At 44.8% G+C, this 17437-nt stretch overlaps 2 protein-coding genes across 2 annotated transcripts in view; one reads left to right on the forward strand and one right to left on the reverse strand.

Moving 5' to 3' along the window:
* The window catches only part of LOC124240814 (translation initiation factor IF-2-like), a 13970-nt gene extending 10174 nt beyond the window's left edge, over positions 1-3796 (reverse strand). Inside the window, exon 1 of the mRNA XM_046663905.1 lies at positions 3709-3796. Within this exon, the coding sequence (XP_046519861.1) occupies positions 3709-3796 (88 nt within the window). The remainder of the gene's footprint in view (positions 1-3708) is intronic.
* The window catches only part of ACO1 (aconitase 1), a 59905-nt gene that overhangs the window by 396 nt on the left and 42072 nt on the right, over positions 1-17437 (forward strand). Inside the window, exon 2 of the mRNA XM_046664965.1 lies at positions 3659-3769. The gene's annotated coding sequence lies outside the window, so the exon portion shown is untranslated. The remainder of the gene's footprint in view (positions 1-3658; positions 3770-17437) is intronic.

Here is a 17437-nt window from a genome sequence, read left to right on the forward strand (position 1 = left end):
CCGCGCTGGAGAGTCCCTGCCCCAGGAGGGTGTGCGGGCCGCGCTGGGGAGTCCCTGCCCCAGGAGGGTGTGCGGGCTGCGCCGGGGCGTCCTCGCCCCAGGAGGGTGTGCGGGCCGCGCGGGGGAGTCCTCACGCCAAGCCATGGTTGGCCACAGGGAAATCCTCACTGAGGAGCAGGCATGTGGGAGAATGCACACCAAGTGAGGAAGGGAAAATGCGTGAGGGGAAAGAGACGCCTCGGGGGAAAGGTTGGGCACAGAGCCCACCCTGATTGATTCAGAGATCCAGGGGGAGCATGGGCCTCCGTTCCTGGTTCAGCCAGCACGTCAGAAGGGCGCATCTTCCTTCTTGTATCATACATGACCCTCCTCACGGCATGCGTGTTGCATGGCGGGCAGAGACAGCCTCTAGGACAGCAGTTTTCAAACTTTTGGGTGCTCAGAAAACCCCTTTACACTCTTAAAAGTTAGTATAGTAAGGAGCTTTTGTTTGTGTGGGTTACATCTTTTGATGTTTATGATATATAAGTAAAATTGAGAAATTTTTACTCTAATAATTAATTTAAAAATAATAGTAGACCTCACAGAACATATATTTATGAAAATAATCATATTTTCCAAAACAGGATGTTACTGAGAAAAGTGGCATTGTGTTATGTTTTTGCAAATCTCTTTAATGTCAGGTTTAATGGAAGGCAGCTGGATTTTTATATCTCCTTCTGCATTCAGTCTGCTGCAATATCGCATGTCAAGTAGCCTCTGGAAAACTCCACTGTGTACTCCTGGGCACGTGAGGGTGAAAAGGCAGAGGGCATCTCGGTATGACTATGAAAGTGGTTTGACCCTGTGGCTCCCTGGGGTCCCTTTCACCACACTGAGAACTGCTGGTATAAGAAATGCTTTGGAGGCTCCACTCAGTGGGCCTGTTCCTTGTTCGTGATCCTTCTCTGAGTAGAAACATACAGCACCCTATGGCGTACCTCTGGTATTTGGGATCAAGCTTGACCTCATTTGGAAACCAAGTACTAGGTCCTCACATAAGCGAACGTGAGCCTTGCTGGCCTCCTGAAAACTCGACAGGGTGCACAGATGGCTTGCCTTGTTTCTGTGCCTGCAGAGCTCACTTGTCTGTGCATGCAGGTAGCAGCAGTGATGTTGCACACAGGGCCTGCGGGCTCTGAGAAGAACCTGTGAGGATCCCGTGCCAGGTGTGTAGGGGTTCAGGTGACAGTTACCAAGTGGTCAAGAAGTTATTTCCAAAAGAACGGGGAGGCATGCTTTTGCCTTCCTTTCCTCAGGTTCATTTGTAGTTGTGTAACCTTGAGTTTATTGGAATATGATTCCCCAGTCTTGGTGCTCTTTCACTTTCCACTTTCAGAGGTTTGTTGCTGTGAGGGGTCCTTCCTCAGCCCTTACTAGAAGGCAATGTCCTGCATTGTGGTGTGTGGTAGGTGGGATCCCTCTCTGGATTATTTCCTTGGCTTCATGCTCTGTCGGCACACAAGTTCCAGATAGAAATTACATCCATATATACCCCAAAGGAAAATGATTCTCTAACTCTGCGCTCCCTTTTGTTCATCCATCCACAGAGCCTCTGGTGCTCTGATGAAGCAGCTTGAACCACACTGATACTTTGCATGTTGCATCTGTTGTTGCACTGTCCACAGGTGGGAGAAGGGGAGAACCCTAACCTCTGAGCACCGGCTGTGTTCTTTGTGTAAAACTCCACTTTGATGGTAGGTCTCGTTCCTTCCTCCCTGCGGTGGACATTACTGACCACCCGCTTACCACACACCCAGGTCTGTCCTGGACGCTGCAGAAGGTAGTGGGCACAGGGTAGTGAGACGCAAGTCCCTGTCTTTCTGGAGCTCGCAGTCTGGGAGCTGAGGTAACTGCTGGTGGATCGAGACAGAGTGCCGTCAGCATGTTCACATGCAACATGGCCCTGTGTGAAGAACAGTGCCCCGACCAGACGCGGGCCTCAGAGCACGTGCTAAGGGAGTCAGAGTTCCAAACTGTGAAGGGGATGATAAAGTGCACATTTATTACCATGTGCCTGGCAAAGAGCTTCATTTGCCATCCTTCCTTCGCTCCTCCTTGTATGAAGGAAGTAACTCCCAGCCAGACTCCAAGCAGGGAAACATGCTCCAGCCTGGTCCCAGTCACTGGGCCAGTCTTGGGCAAGACACTTTCTCTCTCTGAGCCTCGGTGTCTTCGTCTTTAAACTGAAAGGTTGGGCCATTGATGTCCCAGTGGGGACATTGCAGATGTCCCAAGGAGCCAGTGGTTTGCTGGAGCTGGTTGGTATTAGCGTTTGTGCGCATCTCTTCCCAATTCTTTGTTCAGTGGCATCGCATTTTTTAGCTTGAAATAAGCCATTATGGGAATATTTATACCATGAAATAGGCAAATGCTGTAAATCAGGGCTTCCCCCACTTCCCCGGAGAGCAGGTTGTTAAACATTTGTCAGCACATCATTGCTATTGTCTGAGCCACAGTGCTTTCTTTTTGTCTGTGTTTTAGTAGAAAATAAACTCTGGACAGAAACGCTGGATACGGGGTGTGTGATTCAAGTCCTCCAAAACTTTTGATAGAAAAAACTGTATTTGGCACCCGCTGGAGCATGGGTCAGCACACTTTTCTGTAAAGGGGCAGGAGTCAGTATATCAGGCTTTGTGGGCTGTACGGGCTCTGTTAAAACACTAAGCTCTGCTGTCGCAGTGTGAAAGCAGCCACAGACAGGATGCAAATGAATGAGCACAGCTGGGGTCCAATAAAACTTTATTTGCACAAGAGGTGCTAGGTGGTAGTTTGCAGACCCTTGTCCTAGAATGTCAGAACAGGACCTGGGCTTCAAGGAGGTAGTTTCATGGAAAAGGAGATTCTTCAGGACTTTATGCATGAATACCAACCAGGGACTTGATGCTCCAAGATAGCTGGAAATAGCAACTGCCAAGGATTTGGAATCAAATCAAGAAGAATCCATAGGAGGTTGTTTAAAGGAAGGCCAGGTATGTTGAAGTTTTGAGGACACAACCACGGATGTGAAGTGGGGGTCTTTATTCCCAGCTGCCTCTCTGGAGCCGTCTCAGACATTCTGCCGGGATGGATGCACCTGCAGGCTAACCAAGGGTGTGAATTTGGGGCGTTCTTATGCAAAAATAAGTAGTGTCTCTAATAGCTATTCCAATTCCAGGGACAGAGACAAAGGAAATGCTTAAAAAGGAAGGAAAATCCTCATTATATGTGTAAATATTATAAACTGTATATGTACATCGTGAGTATGTATGCAGATGGGTACAGGTTTCCCTCGCTCTCTGAAATTTCGCTTTACGGAAGACTTACGTTAGTAGTACCTGCTTCCGCTAACTGAAAGAAATCCAAAGGTGATTTTCGTTTTTACGAAAAACGGCAAAAGGCGAAAATAGTGTTCAGCATTTGTTTTGCAGTGAGCTGTTATAGAAGCTAAGCCGTCAAGCATAGGAGCAGTGAGGTCTTTCAAGCATTCTACATCAGCGGATGAGGAAATCGACCTTCCGCATCAAGGCAGGCAGACGTAGAAGGGGGTGGAGACATGAGTGACGTGCCTGCCCTGGTGGATTCAGGTGACGATGAGATGTTGATAGATGACCCTCTTCCTCTCTCTCCTCCACCCCAGTCTCCTGTGTCTCCCATCACTCCAGCCTCCGGCCACTCAGCCTAACGCACCATCATCACCATCATCACCACCTCTCTGCCGTCCAGTGTGCTCACTGTCTTCTCCATTCTGGTAAGTGGCGCTACACTGTACAGACATGATTCCTACTTCATATAGGCTTTGTATTTGTCATATTGTTCCTCCTTTCACCATATGCCAGTGTTAGCTTAGGTTTTATGTGTTATTTTTTGGGTCTGGGAACACTCAAAAATTTTTCCCATGTAATTTCATGGTAATTTCTTCTTTGCTTTGCACCATTTCAGCTTATGAAGTGTTTCATAACGCTCTACTGTCAAATAGCAGGGAAACCAGTATATGCCTATTTGTGTATCTATATATGTACCTAAGTTGTGTGGGAGTGCGATGACGTGTATTTAAAATAGCCTTGTAAATGTTTGGAAGACAGACATACCAAGCTATTGACAGTAGCCAGTTCTGGGCGGTGGAATGGGGTGGAAGGAAGGCAGGCAAGTTTCACTTGTTACTTTTTGTTAACACCATAGTCTGCCTGCCCTGCAACATTCATGTTTTGCTTTTACAACCTGAAAACAAAGAAAACAACTCAAACCTCAACAACCTATACTTTTTAAAGAAAGATAGGATTATTTCTCTGGTTAGAATGTTACCAGCCCCTGCTCCCCCAATAAAACAAATTACTTTAATGGTCACATCACACTTCTGAATTAGTATAGATGAACTCAAAATCATATTGAGAAAGAGCCCTCTGAGATCACAACGTTTTATTAAACATTATTATTTGACTCAAGACCATGTCCGAGATTAAAAGTACCAGATCAAAATGTTCCTTAATGGACTATTATGCAGCCCTTAAACAGGTGTAAAAGGTTGTTTCATGAAGTGTCATAAAGTACAGTTTTTAAGTTTAAAAGCATGTTACCCAAGAACACTTCCCTGTGACCCTATTTTTATGGGGAAAGGAAGTGTGTGCATGTCTGTATGGGTGTGTGTGTGCATGGACAGAAGCAACAGATATGCCAGAAGCTGAGGGCTTTTCTCTTGGTGGGGGGGTCCAGTTGATTTTTAACTTTCTTCACTTTGCTTATCAATATTTTCTAGCAAGTATTTAACAAGTATTACGTTTGATATGACAGGTATTAAATTTGACATGACCAAAAGTAGCCCCTGCAGTCACTTGTACATGGGGACAACACAGCCGCCTTCCTTTTTCTGAGACTGATGTACCACCCATTTGCCTAGTAGCAGACCTCTGCTGCTCCGTCCTCCCAGTGGGAAGTGGAGACACAAGGGCAGAGTGAGAGGCAGGGGGAAGCGAAAACGGGCCCAGTGACAGACTTTTGTCACACTGTGCGTATCTACTTCCCCTGTGGAGTCGGCTCCAACCTCGACCCCGCCTCCCCCTGCATATGAGCCCGACGTTAGACAGTTCTTCACGGGATTAGTACCATCAGCTGAGAAGCCATCAGCTGACCATCTCGCCAGATGGACTGGCCTGCATTTCTTTTTTAGCTGTTGTTTTTGGAAAGTTTCAGACAGGCAAAGAAACACGAGTATAACCCCCAGCTTCAGCAATAATGGACGTTAACATTTGGCCAATCTGGTTTCATCCACACCTTTCTTCACTCACTTCTTTCTCCCGCTTCCAGGAGTTAGCATCTTCATCTCCAACTGTATAAATTAACAAAGAATTGTTCTCTGTTGTGTGTTTTTAGTGGCAAGCATGTACTGCCTGCTGCAGCAAACGTCTACAAACTAGTCTTCCCCAGTGTCCGCCCAGCAGAACCACTGAATGGTCCTTGGACGCTTGCTCTGTCGCCTGCTTCTCTGCTCCTGTGTTTGCTTTTCTCCCTGCCTTTGAGTCTGAATCAGTCTTCCCACTCTCCTCCTCCTGGTTTTCCTCCTCTGGAAAAGCTTTCTGGATCCCCTAGTTACAGCTATCTCTTTCCCGTGACCTTTCTTACGACCTTATTATTATAGTCATTTGTGTGCTCATCTTAGTCTCCCGGACAGATTGTCTCTTGCTATGAAACAAGGAGTGTTTTCCTAATCTCCCTGTCTCCTGTGGTACTTAGCAATGCGTGCTGCAAAGATGCTCAGGAAAGAGATGCTAAGTTAATCTCAATTAAGTTCATTGGAGGAAAATTTTTCTTATAAAAGAAATGCATCACATTAAAAGAAAAAATTTCAGATATTGCCTAGGACCAAGAACATTTCATCTCACCTGCAAGATTTGAAAAGATTTGAAAGAATTGTGATGACAAAAATCTTCAACTTGAGCCAACGTAAAAAGGCAACTTCTTTTTTGAGGAAAACATTTTTCTTTATGGTCTGTTATCATTTTTTCATGTATGTCTGGAGTCTTTAGGTCGTCTCTGATTTTAGAATGCTTTTTTCCACCAGTAGATAAGAGTGACCACGACTGCATTTTAGAATATCCGTTGTGTTTTAAAATGTATATTTAAATCTTTAGTAAAAGAAATAGGCTACATTTAGGTCCTGATGCCCATGAAGTACGTTGATATCAATCTCATGAATAGTGGTACCTCACAGGTGCATGTAGAGTTCCCAGCGTGCACTGCGCTTTCATCTGTTACTAATTATCACGGCAGCCCTTGGGAGCTGGGCAGAGCAGTGAGGTGTAGCCACTGTTCCCTTATGTCTGGAAGCAAGTGAACTGAGGTGTAGGGAGAGAGAACGAATCTTGTCTACTGCAGTGAGAGGCAGAGTGTGATTGTAAATGTAGCTTGGAAACTAAAGGGCTTTGGGATTAGAGGCTGCGAACATGCAAAGACAGGAAACCAGCTCTCTAAGCTACGTTTTCCGTCTGTGGGAGACAGACCAGGTTCTTGAGGTAAGTATGTATCCCTTAATACATAGAATCACTAAAATAACGTCACACTCTCTGAACTAATCGGTTCTTGGATTCCTCATGCTCTGCATTGGTCTTTGCTGTGCAAGGTAATCCACCTGATGGATTGGCAAGACTCCCTGTGCACGCGTGCTGGTGTGGTTCTCGCTTAATCTGTTCTCTTGACCTAAGGAAAGCTCTGGGCAAGCCCATCTTTGGATAGGATGACTTGCCTGGGCAGTTGCTCAAACTGAAGTGTATGAAGCACTTAATTATTCCTTATCCCCATCATCCTTTATGACCACTATTGTAAAATTACAATGCAAAGTATGTGCTGGGGCATGGTTCATGAAGAATTTGCATCAGTCTGAGAAAGTGTCCTCCTTGTGATCACCAGGTCGGAATTTAGGGTTGAGAAGAGGAGAGGTAAATAAATCATGGTGGACAGTTGTTATATGCAAGAGCTATGCCGAGGCAGACATGCTAAAAGTCCGGTTCTATAATCGTGCTGGGATCAAGACCAGCCTCAGAATTGGTTTTAAGGATGCATGTTTCATAAAACCCTTATTTGCTCAGATAAGGAATCAGTTGCATTTTAAGTGCTGGCGATGTTGGTATCATCATTTGGTGATACCAAACACTGGTATGGGGTGATTATTAACATCAACCCATTCTTTAAAAGTTATCTATCAGACAAATTTTGCAAAAATCAGGGATATTTTAGGGGAAGTAGAGGTTGAGTATCTAGTCCTCACCTATATACCTTAGAGTGTGAAGACTGTTTTAAAATGAGATTTAATCCATTTGGTTAATCTAGGTCTTTGTATGAGTGTAAAATACTGTCACACGTGCTGCCTACTGGGAGGCAGCAGGGTGCAAGAGAGTGGGCCCTGGTGTCAAAAGGGATGGTGATGCCTTTCTCACAGAGTTGCTGCGGGACCCTATTAGACAACGTGGGCAAGGTGGCTGGCACCCACAGGCACTCAGCACGTGTCACCAGGCTGCAGTGCCCGTGGAGTGATGGAGCACTCCAGGCATAATGCACACCACTGCCCTTCTTCTGAACTTCCGTCTCTGCTCAGACCTCCTGAGCTCCAGGCCCACCTGTGCTGCTGCCTGCTGGGCATCTTCATCCCAGATTCACCGTATCTAAAGCCAACATCCTATTCCCGTTTCGGTCATTGGCTCTGCCAGTTTGCCCAGATGAGGAACACAGGAGCTATCCTACACCTCTCCATCCTCCCCAGCCACCCTCCGTCCCTTCTACTTTCCTAACGCTCCCTGGGGTTTACTGCCTCCACCCTCTTTTTCTGACCTGTAATAGCACCATAACCTGCCTCCCTGACACCAGTCTAGCATCCTTCCCCTGAGTCAGCCTCCACCCCGACCTGAGTGATCTCTGAAAATCAAATGAGGTCTTGAAGATTCCAGCTTAGAATCCTTTCATGGTGCCAGGTGGTTCAAGGTGGATCTATCCTTGTCTTCAGGATAGATCGGAACCTTTCTGCGGACCACGTTGAGGCAGCGTCCCACATGCCACAACTAGAAGGACCCACAACGAAGAATATACAACTATGTACTTGGGGGCTTTGGGGAGAAAAAGGAAAAAAATAAAATCTTAAAAAAAAAAAAAGAGCTACAAGTGCCCGCCCCCTCCACTCCTCCTGCTCCCGAGACCTAGATGCAGTTGGATTGGCTGAGGTCTCCGCACGTGTCATTTTTGAAGCTCCACCAGAGACGGTGGGTTGCGGCAGGGCGGGGGACCCCCATTCCCAGAAAAGGCTGAGGACTGACCTCGATGAGGAGAGGCTGAGGTCGGGAGAAGGGGCCGGGCAGGACGCCTGGTTGTGAGGAGCTCTGCCCGGCGTCTTTACTTTCCAGCCAACGTTTTCGTGGCCCCACGATGGCTTTCTTTTCTCAGTGCCTCTCTGGAATTACAGTTCTGAAGTTCACCTAGACTTTTCTGTGAAACTGCACTTAGATTAGCCCACATTGAGACCAAAAAATAAAAATGACTGTGTCAGTGCTTTTGAGTTTGTGCTACTGCAGTTAATTTAAAATGAGCTTAAAGGATGTGTCGCCTGAGTCTGTCTCCTTTGGGAATTGCATGTGACATTGTGCTATCTTGGACAGCGAGGCTAGAACCGGAGACTTAAAGAGTCAGGGCTTTACTTCCTGGCCAGAAAGTAAAGAGCAGGGCCTGTCAATCAGACCATGCAGGGGCCAGGGCCTCATCCCCAATCCTTTGGCAGTGACTGTGCGCATCTGCCGAGTGAGTCATGGTGATTTTTGTGATACGTCCTGGAAATGCCCAGGGTTACTTAATAATGAAGTTCAGGGAAAGAGTAGGGTTCGTTTTCAGGCAGTAGCCACTTTTTTTTTTTTTTTTTTAAAGATTTTATTTTTTTCCTTTTTCTCCCCAAAGCCCCCCTGGTACATAGTTGTATATTCTTCGTTGTGGGTCCTTCTAGTTGTGGCATGTGGGACGCTGCCTCAGCGTGGCTTGATGAGCAGTGCCATGTCCGCGCCCAGGACTCGAACCAACGAAACACTGGGCCGCCTGCAGCGGAGCGCGCAAACTTAACCACTCGGCCACGGGGCCAGCCCCACCAAGCAGTAGCCACTTTTTAGAAGCAATCTAATATTTCCACATTACGAGTTAATTTCTTACCAAACTGACAAATTCTGATGTTGGAAGTCTATGACTTAGACCCAGTGTGAAGCTAAGAGAGTACTTTGTAGTTTGTCTGTAGTCCAAATTCCTACAGGGGCTGACTCTGCTATCTCCCCACCTCGTCTCCTCCTTTTTTGTCCTCACTCACTCTGCTGTGCCTCCTTGCCTTCCTCAGACCCACCTCAGGGCCTTTGCACATGACTTTACCCCTCCTCCAGATTGTAAGCAACTTATCTCCTCACTTCCTTCAAGGCTCTGCTCAAGTGGCTCCAGATCAATGAGGCCTTCTTTGACCTACCGACACCCTTCATGGTTCCAACACTTCCTACTGCCGCCATCCTGCTTTATCCACAGAGCTGGTCACTGTCTGATGTTCTGTTTGTATATTTATTTATTGTTTAGTCTGTCTCCCTCCACTATTTCCCTCCATCCTCATGGAAGCACCATGAAGGCAGGGACTTTGTCAGTTTTGTTCCTGGTGTATCCCCAGGACCTAAAACAGTTCCTGTTTTAGGACCATGTAGACGGTTAACGTGAGCATGTGTTGAATAAATGAATGAATGAATCATAGAATTTTTTCACTCAGAAGGGACGTTTTAGATCATCGACTAACCTGATGTTACAGATTAGGAAACTGAGGCACAGGAAGGTTATGTAGCTTGTTCAAAATGAAATCAAATCACTTGAAAACTGTTACATCTCTTTTAAAAAATCTAGGAATATACGTGGAGCATTCTGGTCAGTTGTCCCGGACAAAACAGATGAATAAGTGAAAACACGCTGATAATATAAAAATTTAGCAAAAAGAGACAAGTTTTGTGTGACAGCATAGCTTTTCATTTTATAGCATAAAGTGCACCTCTCATATAATTAGTACTGTAGGGGAGAAAGACATTTCCTCTCCCCAAATGGGGGTTCGTCTGGCCGGAGAACGAATTAAATTCACATGAGACAGACTAGCAAGAGAAAATTAAAAAAAGCTTTATGAGGAACCATGGCCCGGGGCCTTTCTTCCCGAAGGAAGAAAGGGCACCAAAGAAGTGGGGTGCACAGAGTGGTTATATACCCCCAAACGGGGTTTTTCACATGTGATTGAAATGTCCCTCCCACAAGAGTCACAAGATTGCCCTGTCGGCACAGTGCTTGATGGACACAGCAGGTAATGGTCTGCTATCTCGGTGGGTGTAGCAGGAGGCAAGTCTATCGTCTGCAGCTGGGCGGTCACAGGTGAGCTCAGCAATCAGTTCCTAGCCTGAGGAAAGATGCTTAATCCTTAAAGAAATGCCAAAGTTGGGAGGGGGAGGGAAGTCAGCTACAGGAGGTTACCAAACAAGCACAATAAAATGCAGATTTAAGTCCTTGCCTTTGGGATTGATTAAGAGTTTTTGGAGAGACGGTCATCTCCTTTCTTCTTCCTGGTACAGAGAGGGAGGCACCTTTTACAGATAGAGATTTACCTTACAAATGTAAACGTGTCCTAATAAAGGGCAAGTTCCATTCCTCAGAGCCTCCTTGCCTGTTCCAGTTTATCAAAAGCAATCAGCCTCAAATAATCCTGATGCCAAAGAGACATATCTTGGGGTGGCCATTTCCAGGTCCCCACAGTACTCAAGGAAAATGTGTTGATGGATTTGGTTAAATTGTTATAAAGCCACTCTTTTCTCCAAGACTCTCCTGCACTACTCTTTTTCTTTTTCATTCTCTCCCAAAATAAACAATTGCTCTTATGGCCTCTCCTACAAAATTCTTTTGGTTACAAATATTGCATTTAAGAGATTTTTGTGTTGTTTTAAATTACTTTTATGAAACAGCTTAGAGGATCAAAGAGGTGATGTGGCTCTGGGAAAATTCAGAAATATTTAATTATTCCAGATTCCCAGATGCATCTGCATCAAATAAAGCAGAGAACTGATATTTCTGGCTCCCTGTTTTGTGCAAGAACCAAGTGGAGAAGCCATGGCGGTTTGCTGGCCTGGACGGTCCTGACCTCGGTCTTGTTTATGCTTACATAGACATCTCTGGAATCTCATTTTTGAGAAAAAGTTGTTTACAAGTAGCATGCAGAATAGATACACAACGGTCAGTTTGGGAGTGGGACCCATTACTTTCTCTTTAAACAGAAAAAAGGTGACATGTAGCTGATCTAACCAGGTGAACTCTAGAGATGTGCTGACATTGCTTTGACTAGGGAGCTGGAAGCGACGAAAATTCAGGACAGGTGTATTTAGGAAAGTGAGAGAAGAGAGGAAGAGAGCTGGATAAACCACAGGAAATACAGAAGAAACCTCTTTCTGTTGTTGGTATAGATTTAAACAATCCACTCTTGTGTGTTTTTAGCTCTCCTAAATACATAGTTGGGAGCACGTGTTGTCTGTACTTCAGACCGTAGAGCAGCAGTTCTCAAGTTGTCACCTGAAAGCTCCTTCAGACTCTACAGGCTCTCCTGGAAACTGACAGGCACACTCCCCCCCCCCCCCCCCCCCCCACAAACCACTTCTGTCCTCCCCACCCCATCGCCAGTGGGAGTTCTGTGGCTCAGGGTTACTCCTCTCCTCTGCTCCTTCCTACTGGAGCGGGGAAATCCTGTGGTTGGTTTTAGGGTCCATTCATTTCTATGCCTCTTTCTCTATCCTAAGACAACCTAAGAGGATTCAATTCTGACAGCAGAAGGAGCTAAATCTTGGTCTATATGCTCCAAAGGCTAGAGGGAGACCTGAAGAGGTGACTCTTATTTTATCTGACCATTGGCATTTAGCTAAAGTCATTGGACAACTCCCAACAGCTCTACCAGTCAGGCTGTGCCAAATAAGCATCTTCGCGTGGCATTGCCTGTCAGCTGAGAGTACAGGCCGAGACGGTCTTCCAGCAGCAGTGATGGGTTAGTGGTGTCCTGCCCTACCCTGTACACGGTCACCTTCACAAAGCGCATCTGCAAGATTGCTCCCTGGGCTTGCAGGTTCCCTCCAGGTTACAGATAGCAAAGCTCACTGACCCTAGTGGGGATTTGCTCAGGAGTTAAGCTCATGGGTCACTTACCTGCAATCAAACTAGATTTGCAATGCGCCCGAGCATGGGTTCCGATTGTAGAGCAGGTTGTAGGGCTGACTTCATGTGAAAAGGAGGCTTGCAGACTGCAAATCTCAGGATGAGACAGAGGCCAGGGCAGTCCTTGCCTCTGCGGGGTTACAGAGCTGAGTCTCAGCCACATTAATAGCACAGTCAAGTCCTTCGGAGATGAGAACATTTGGTCACCAGAGGCCATCTTAGTGTCACTCAGTTTGGCCTCTCTGGCAGACAGACAATTTACAAAAGAAGAAATTGAGGTGTCTAACAGACAAATGGAAAAGTATTTACCTTCACTAGCAATTAAAGAGATGCCCAAGATTAGCTTTTTAATCTCTCGATTGAGCAAATGGTAAAACAAATTATGTTGCCTGGTGTAGGCACCTCCATTCGCCGCTTCAGAAAAGGGTCATAAAACCGGTTCAGCCTGTCCCGGGCGGTCTGGTGATGGGAAACGAAATGGAGATATGCAAATTCTTCCACCCAGCTGTCCTCCTTCTAGGAACTGAAAGCTAAGAATTTATTTTAAGGAAATGGATTAAGGATCTACTCAAAGAAGTGTGTACAAAAGATTGCAGCGTTGTCTGAATGTTAATACTTGAAAACAACCCAAGTATTTTAATAGTAAGAGATTCAAGTAAATTATTATGTATCTCAATGATAGATTTTTTATGGTTAGATAAAAGTGATATAAAATATCACGGTGGCCCTATAAAGATGTTTGTGGTCTATTGCTGACTGAAGAAAGCGATTTGCAAAACAATGTGAGATCTAATCCATTTTTTTAAGAAATCCAAATACATTTAAAAGCCACGTTACACGCTGCTGCAAACCACGCTATTTCAGATGACTGGTGTTTTCTTCCTTTTGTTCGCCTGCGTTTTCTAAGGCTCCTACACTGAGCACCTGCTTCTTGGTGTAATCTTCTCACTGCCGAAGATGTGGTTCAGCTATAAGTTTGGTATCCTGCTGGGACTGCGGGGGGTGTGGGGGAGAAGTGTGAGCAAAGACTCACAGGAAGTGGGGTGAGTGAGGAAGAAGGCTGGAGGGTGGTGAGAAGGAGCGGGTCCAGCTTGAATTGACGTGTTTGGTTGGTGTAAGCTACGGAGCTGTCCGTCTAAAGTTAAATATGAACCATCTCTTCAGAACCATCTCACGTCATTGGTGGATAATGAAGGACATATTTTGGGAGCAAAGTGGGTTTATCTAAAGAGTAATAGTCACAAATTTACTTTTAAATAAATCCTCATCAGATATTATTAAAGAAAGAACTATGCATTGTAGTTCCAGGAAGGTCTTTCAAAAGACTTTGCCAAAAATGTCAAGTTCTCGTTTTATAGAGACACTGTTGCTTCCCATAGGGAATATCCTCTATCGATACTTATGTACGAATTGAAAATGATTTCTCCAACTTTTTAAAAAGTAAGTAATAAATGAATGTGTGCTTACAGAAAATAGAATATGGATTCTATTCAGAGGTATGTAACATAAAAAGTTAAAGCCCCCTCTTTATGCAATGTTTTCTTCTACTTAGGGACAATCATCGTTAACTTTATAGCATTCTTTTTTGTATTCATTTACGTATACAGTGGGGTGTGTGTGTATGAACGAATTTACACTAATAGTCTTGAAGTTTTTTAACTTAGATTCTAGTATATATATTATTCTGCAACTTTTTCTATTTCACTTATATCACTGAATGTGAGTCTTTGCTCACATTTCTTATGTTAGATCTGAGTAAAGAATTGTATGTTTGATATTTATAGTGATAAAATTGATTTAGCTTTACTCCTCTGCCTCTCTTGGAATAAACTAGTCACCCAGGGCAGATTGTTAAAACTTAACCGTAAGTTGTTTTCCCAAAGTTTAGCTGTTACTCAGTTCTCTGGAATTCTGAACTACCTGGAAGTTTCAGTAAATGATTATAGAACTAACTCACAAAAACACTAAAAGTGTTTTCATATTCTTTGCATAAATACCCAGAAATGGAATAGCTGGATCATATGGTTTTTTTATTTTTAATGTTTTGAGAAATCTACATACTGTTTTCCGTAGTGGCTGCATCAGTTTGCATTCCCACCAGCAGTGTATGAGGGTTCCCTTTTCTCTACATCCTCTCCAACACTTGTTATTTTTTGTCTTTTTATTAATAGCCATTCTGACAGGCATGAGGTGATATCTGATTGTAGTTTTGATTTGTATTTCCCTGATAGTTAATGATGTTGAAATCTTTTCATATGCCTGTTGGCCATCTGTATATCTTCTTTGGAAAAAATGTCTGTTCAGATCCTTTAGCCATTTTTTGATCTGGTTGTTCCTTTTTATGTTGTCAAGTTGTATGAGTTCTTTGTATATTTTGGAAATTAACCCCTAATCTGATAGATGATTTGCAAATATTTTCTCCCAGTTGGTGGGTTGTCTTTTTCTTTTGTTGATGGTTTCCTTTGCTGTGCAGATGCTTTTCAGTTTAATGTAGTCCCCCTTGTTTATTTTTTCTTTTGTTTTACTTGCCTGAAGAGACGTGGTATTCAGAAAGATGCTGCTAAGACCAATGTCAAAGAGCATACTGCCTTTGTTTTCTTCTAGGAGTTTTGTGGTTTCAGGTCTTACATTCAAGTCTTTAATCCATTTTGAGTTAATTTTATGTATGGTGTAAGATAGCGGTCTACTTTTTTTTGCACATGGCTGCCCAGCTTTCCCAACACTATTTATTGAAGAGACTTTTCTTTCTCCCTTGTATGTTCTTGGCTCACTTGTCAAAGATTAGCTGTCCACAGATGTGTGGTTTTACAATGCAGTCTATACGGAGGCAAAAATGATATTTATATGATATTTAAATATTTAAAATATAATGATGTAACACCTGAAATTGATACAATGTTATAAACCAATGTGACCTCAGTAAAATAATTGAGTCAAAAAATAAAAAAAGAAGTGCCAGAAGACGGTGATATGCTTAAGTGGGACTTTTTCAACTCTGCTTTTGAAGGATTTTAAGCATTTTTTTTTCCCCTTGCTGGAAATTTTACTTTTCATTGGAGGGAGAATCAGCTGTATTTTCTTCCTGGTTCACCACTAACACGTCCTGTGACCCCAAGCAGTCAGTCACTTTCTTTTTCAGGGCCTCTGTTTCCTCAGCCCGGAATGCTACGTGATCTCTAAGTTTTTGCAGAAGGCTCAACACTCTCTGATTCTGGCTCATTGCTGCCTTAGCATCGAAGGTCAAGGTGTCCCGAGGGCGTGGTGATGGGGTAATGCCGCGTGCAGTGTCTGTACACGTGAAGGTGCCTCTCCACGTCTCCTGTAGAGCTCCTCAATCGAGGCCAAAGGTCACTTGGCAGCAAGACTGTTTGTGGTTGCGGGAGAACCCCAGCTCTGAACTCCTCCACCTTTTCGCTGGGAGCATGGTTCATTTGTTAAATCTGATCTGCCTGCCTGTCCCTAATAGTTGGTATTTTTAGTGATTTATTTTAAAAATCTAGTGTTCAGCACTCCTTCCCCACCCCCTCTCTTCCATGCACAAAGTGTACCTATGGGGATCATGACATTATACAAGTCACCCAGCTGGTATTTCAGGACGGGTTAGCTTTGAAAGACACTGTTTCTCTACCAAATAACTCTCTTGACTTTCAGAATGTGAATTAGGTGCGGTGAAGGGTTCCAGATACAGTACAAGTGTCTCTATTTGGATTCCTTTTGTGCAAGAGCTGTTCACATGTCCTACTGGATGAAGAAGGGGACACAGAGAAGGGTCCGCAGTGCTAACATTCTGAAAGCAAGCATGCGGGAAGGACAGGTTCTGGGTGAGCTCCAACCGTGCTGCTCAGAGGATATCACTTCCCCTTCTTTGCTTCCTTTCTTTTTTTTTAAATTTCTTTTCCTTTTTCCTTTTCCTTTGCCTCCATGTAGAACTATCTTATTCTGTGGAACAGAAAAGGCAACACGTGGACATATTTCCATGTATACTAACTCTTCCCCCTTCCAGAAAAGAAAAAACTAGGATAATACTCCACCCTCTCATAAAAAGCCCACACTGACTCTCTCTGCTTGTTCCTCTCTTTTATTAGTATTGAATGGGGGTAGATAAAAGAGAAAAAAGGCAGGAACGAAGCAGCGGGCAGGGAGCATGGGGGTCAAGACAGGGAATTGAAACAGTGGGGTCTGGGGGAGTAGGCAGGGCTCCCTGGGCCGTTGGTGGGGTTCCCAGACAAAACCCAGGTCTTGGGATGATTTTGGAGTCTGCAGGACCCGTGGTGATACTCAAGGTTTGGCAATGGGGTAGGATTCTGGCCAGAGTAGGGCAGACCTGGGAAGCATTCACAATGCCTCAATTCTGCTTTGCATCTGGACTGTTCTGAAGCACCCTCCTTGGGACGCAGTTGTTTTTGGCTTTCTCTTGAGAAGACCAAAGCACTGGTAACTCCTGAAAGGGAGTTTGAGACAAGAGCGACAGTCCGAGTGAACCTTGGAGTGGCTCAATTTCCAGAGCCTTCCAGGCTTTCTATGGAGGGGCTGTTTCCCAACTCCCAAGCAAAACCAGTTCTGATTGCCAAAACACAGCTGCTGTTGCTTTCCAGTGACCTGTGGTTCAGTAACAAGTGGCAGGGGACATGTGACAGTCAATGCCTGGCTCCCACCCAGGTGCAGAGTGACCCATGGAGAGAAGTAACAGCAACTCCAGTATTCAGAGCTGAGTCTTACGCAAGGATTTCTCATATGCCTGAGTCTCCTCCAGCTTTTACCATCTCTGGGGGTCGGTTGGTGACCTCCAGCCAGCATCATCTTCAGAAAGACGTTGCTGCACATGGAGAGACGGGTGTGGGGCAGGTGGAAAGAGCTAGAATTCAACATCCAGCTGCACCTCTTACCAGCTGTATGCCCTTAGGCAAGTTTTCCCATCCCTCTGAGCTGCAGTTTCCTCAGATGTCAGATGGGAATAATGATAGGCTTTGCCTTGGGGCGAGAGTTGCCAGAGTTAGGAGAAGATGGTATCGAGCTCTTGGCATGGTCTGGTACTCAGTAATTAGTAACTGGTTCCTCTTTCCTCTGACTTCTACAAGTAGAATTTGCTTCATTATCTAGTGACGTTAGACAGTTACCTGGTCCCCAAGGGCAGGGGAGGCACACAGTAGAGCTTTCCATCAGCATTTTCTATGGGAGCCACATTGGTCACTAG

The sequence above is a fragment of the Equus quagga genome, chromosome 6, assembly GCF_021613505.1.
Source record: "Equus quagga isolate Etosha38 chromosome 6, UCLA_HA_Equagga_1.0, whole genome shotgun sequence".
NCBI classification, from domain to species: domain Eukaryota; kingdom Metazoa; phylum Chordata; class Mammalia; order Perissodactyla; family Equidae; genus Equus; species Equus quagga.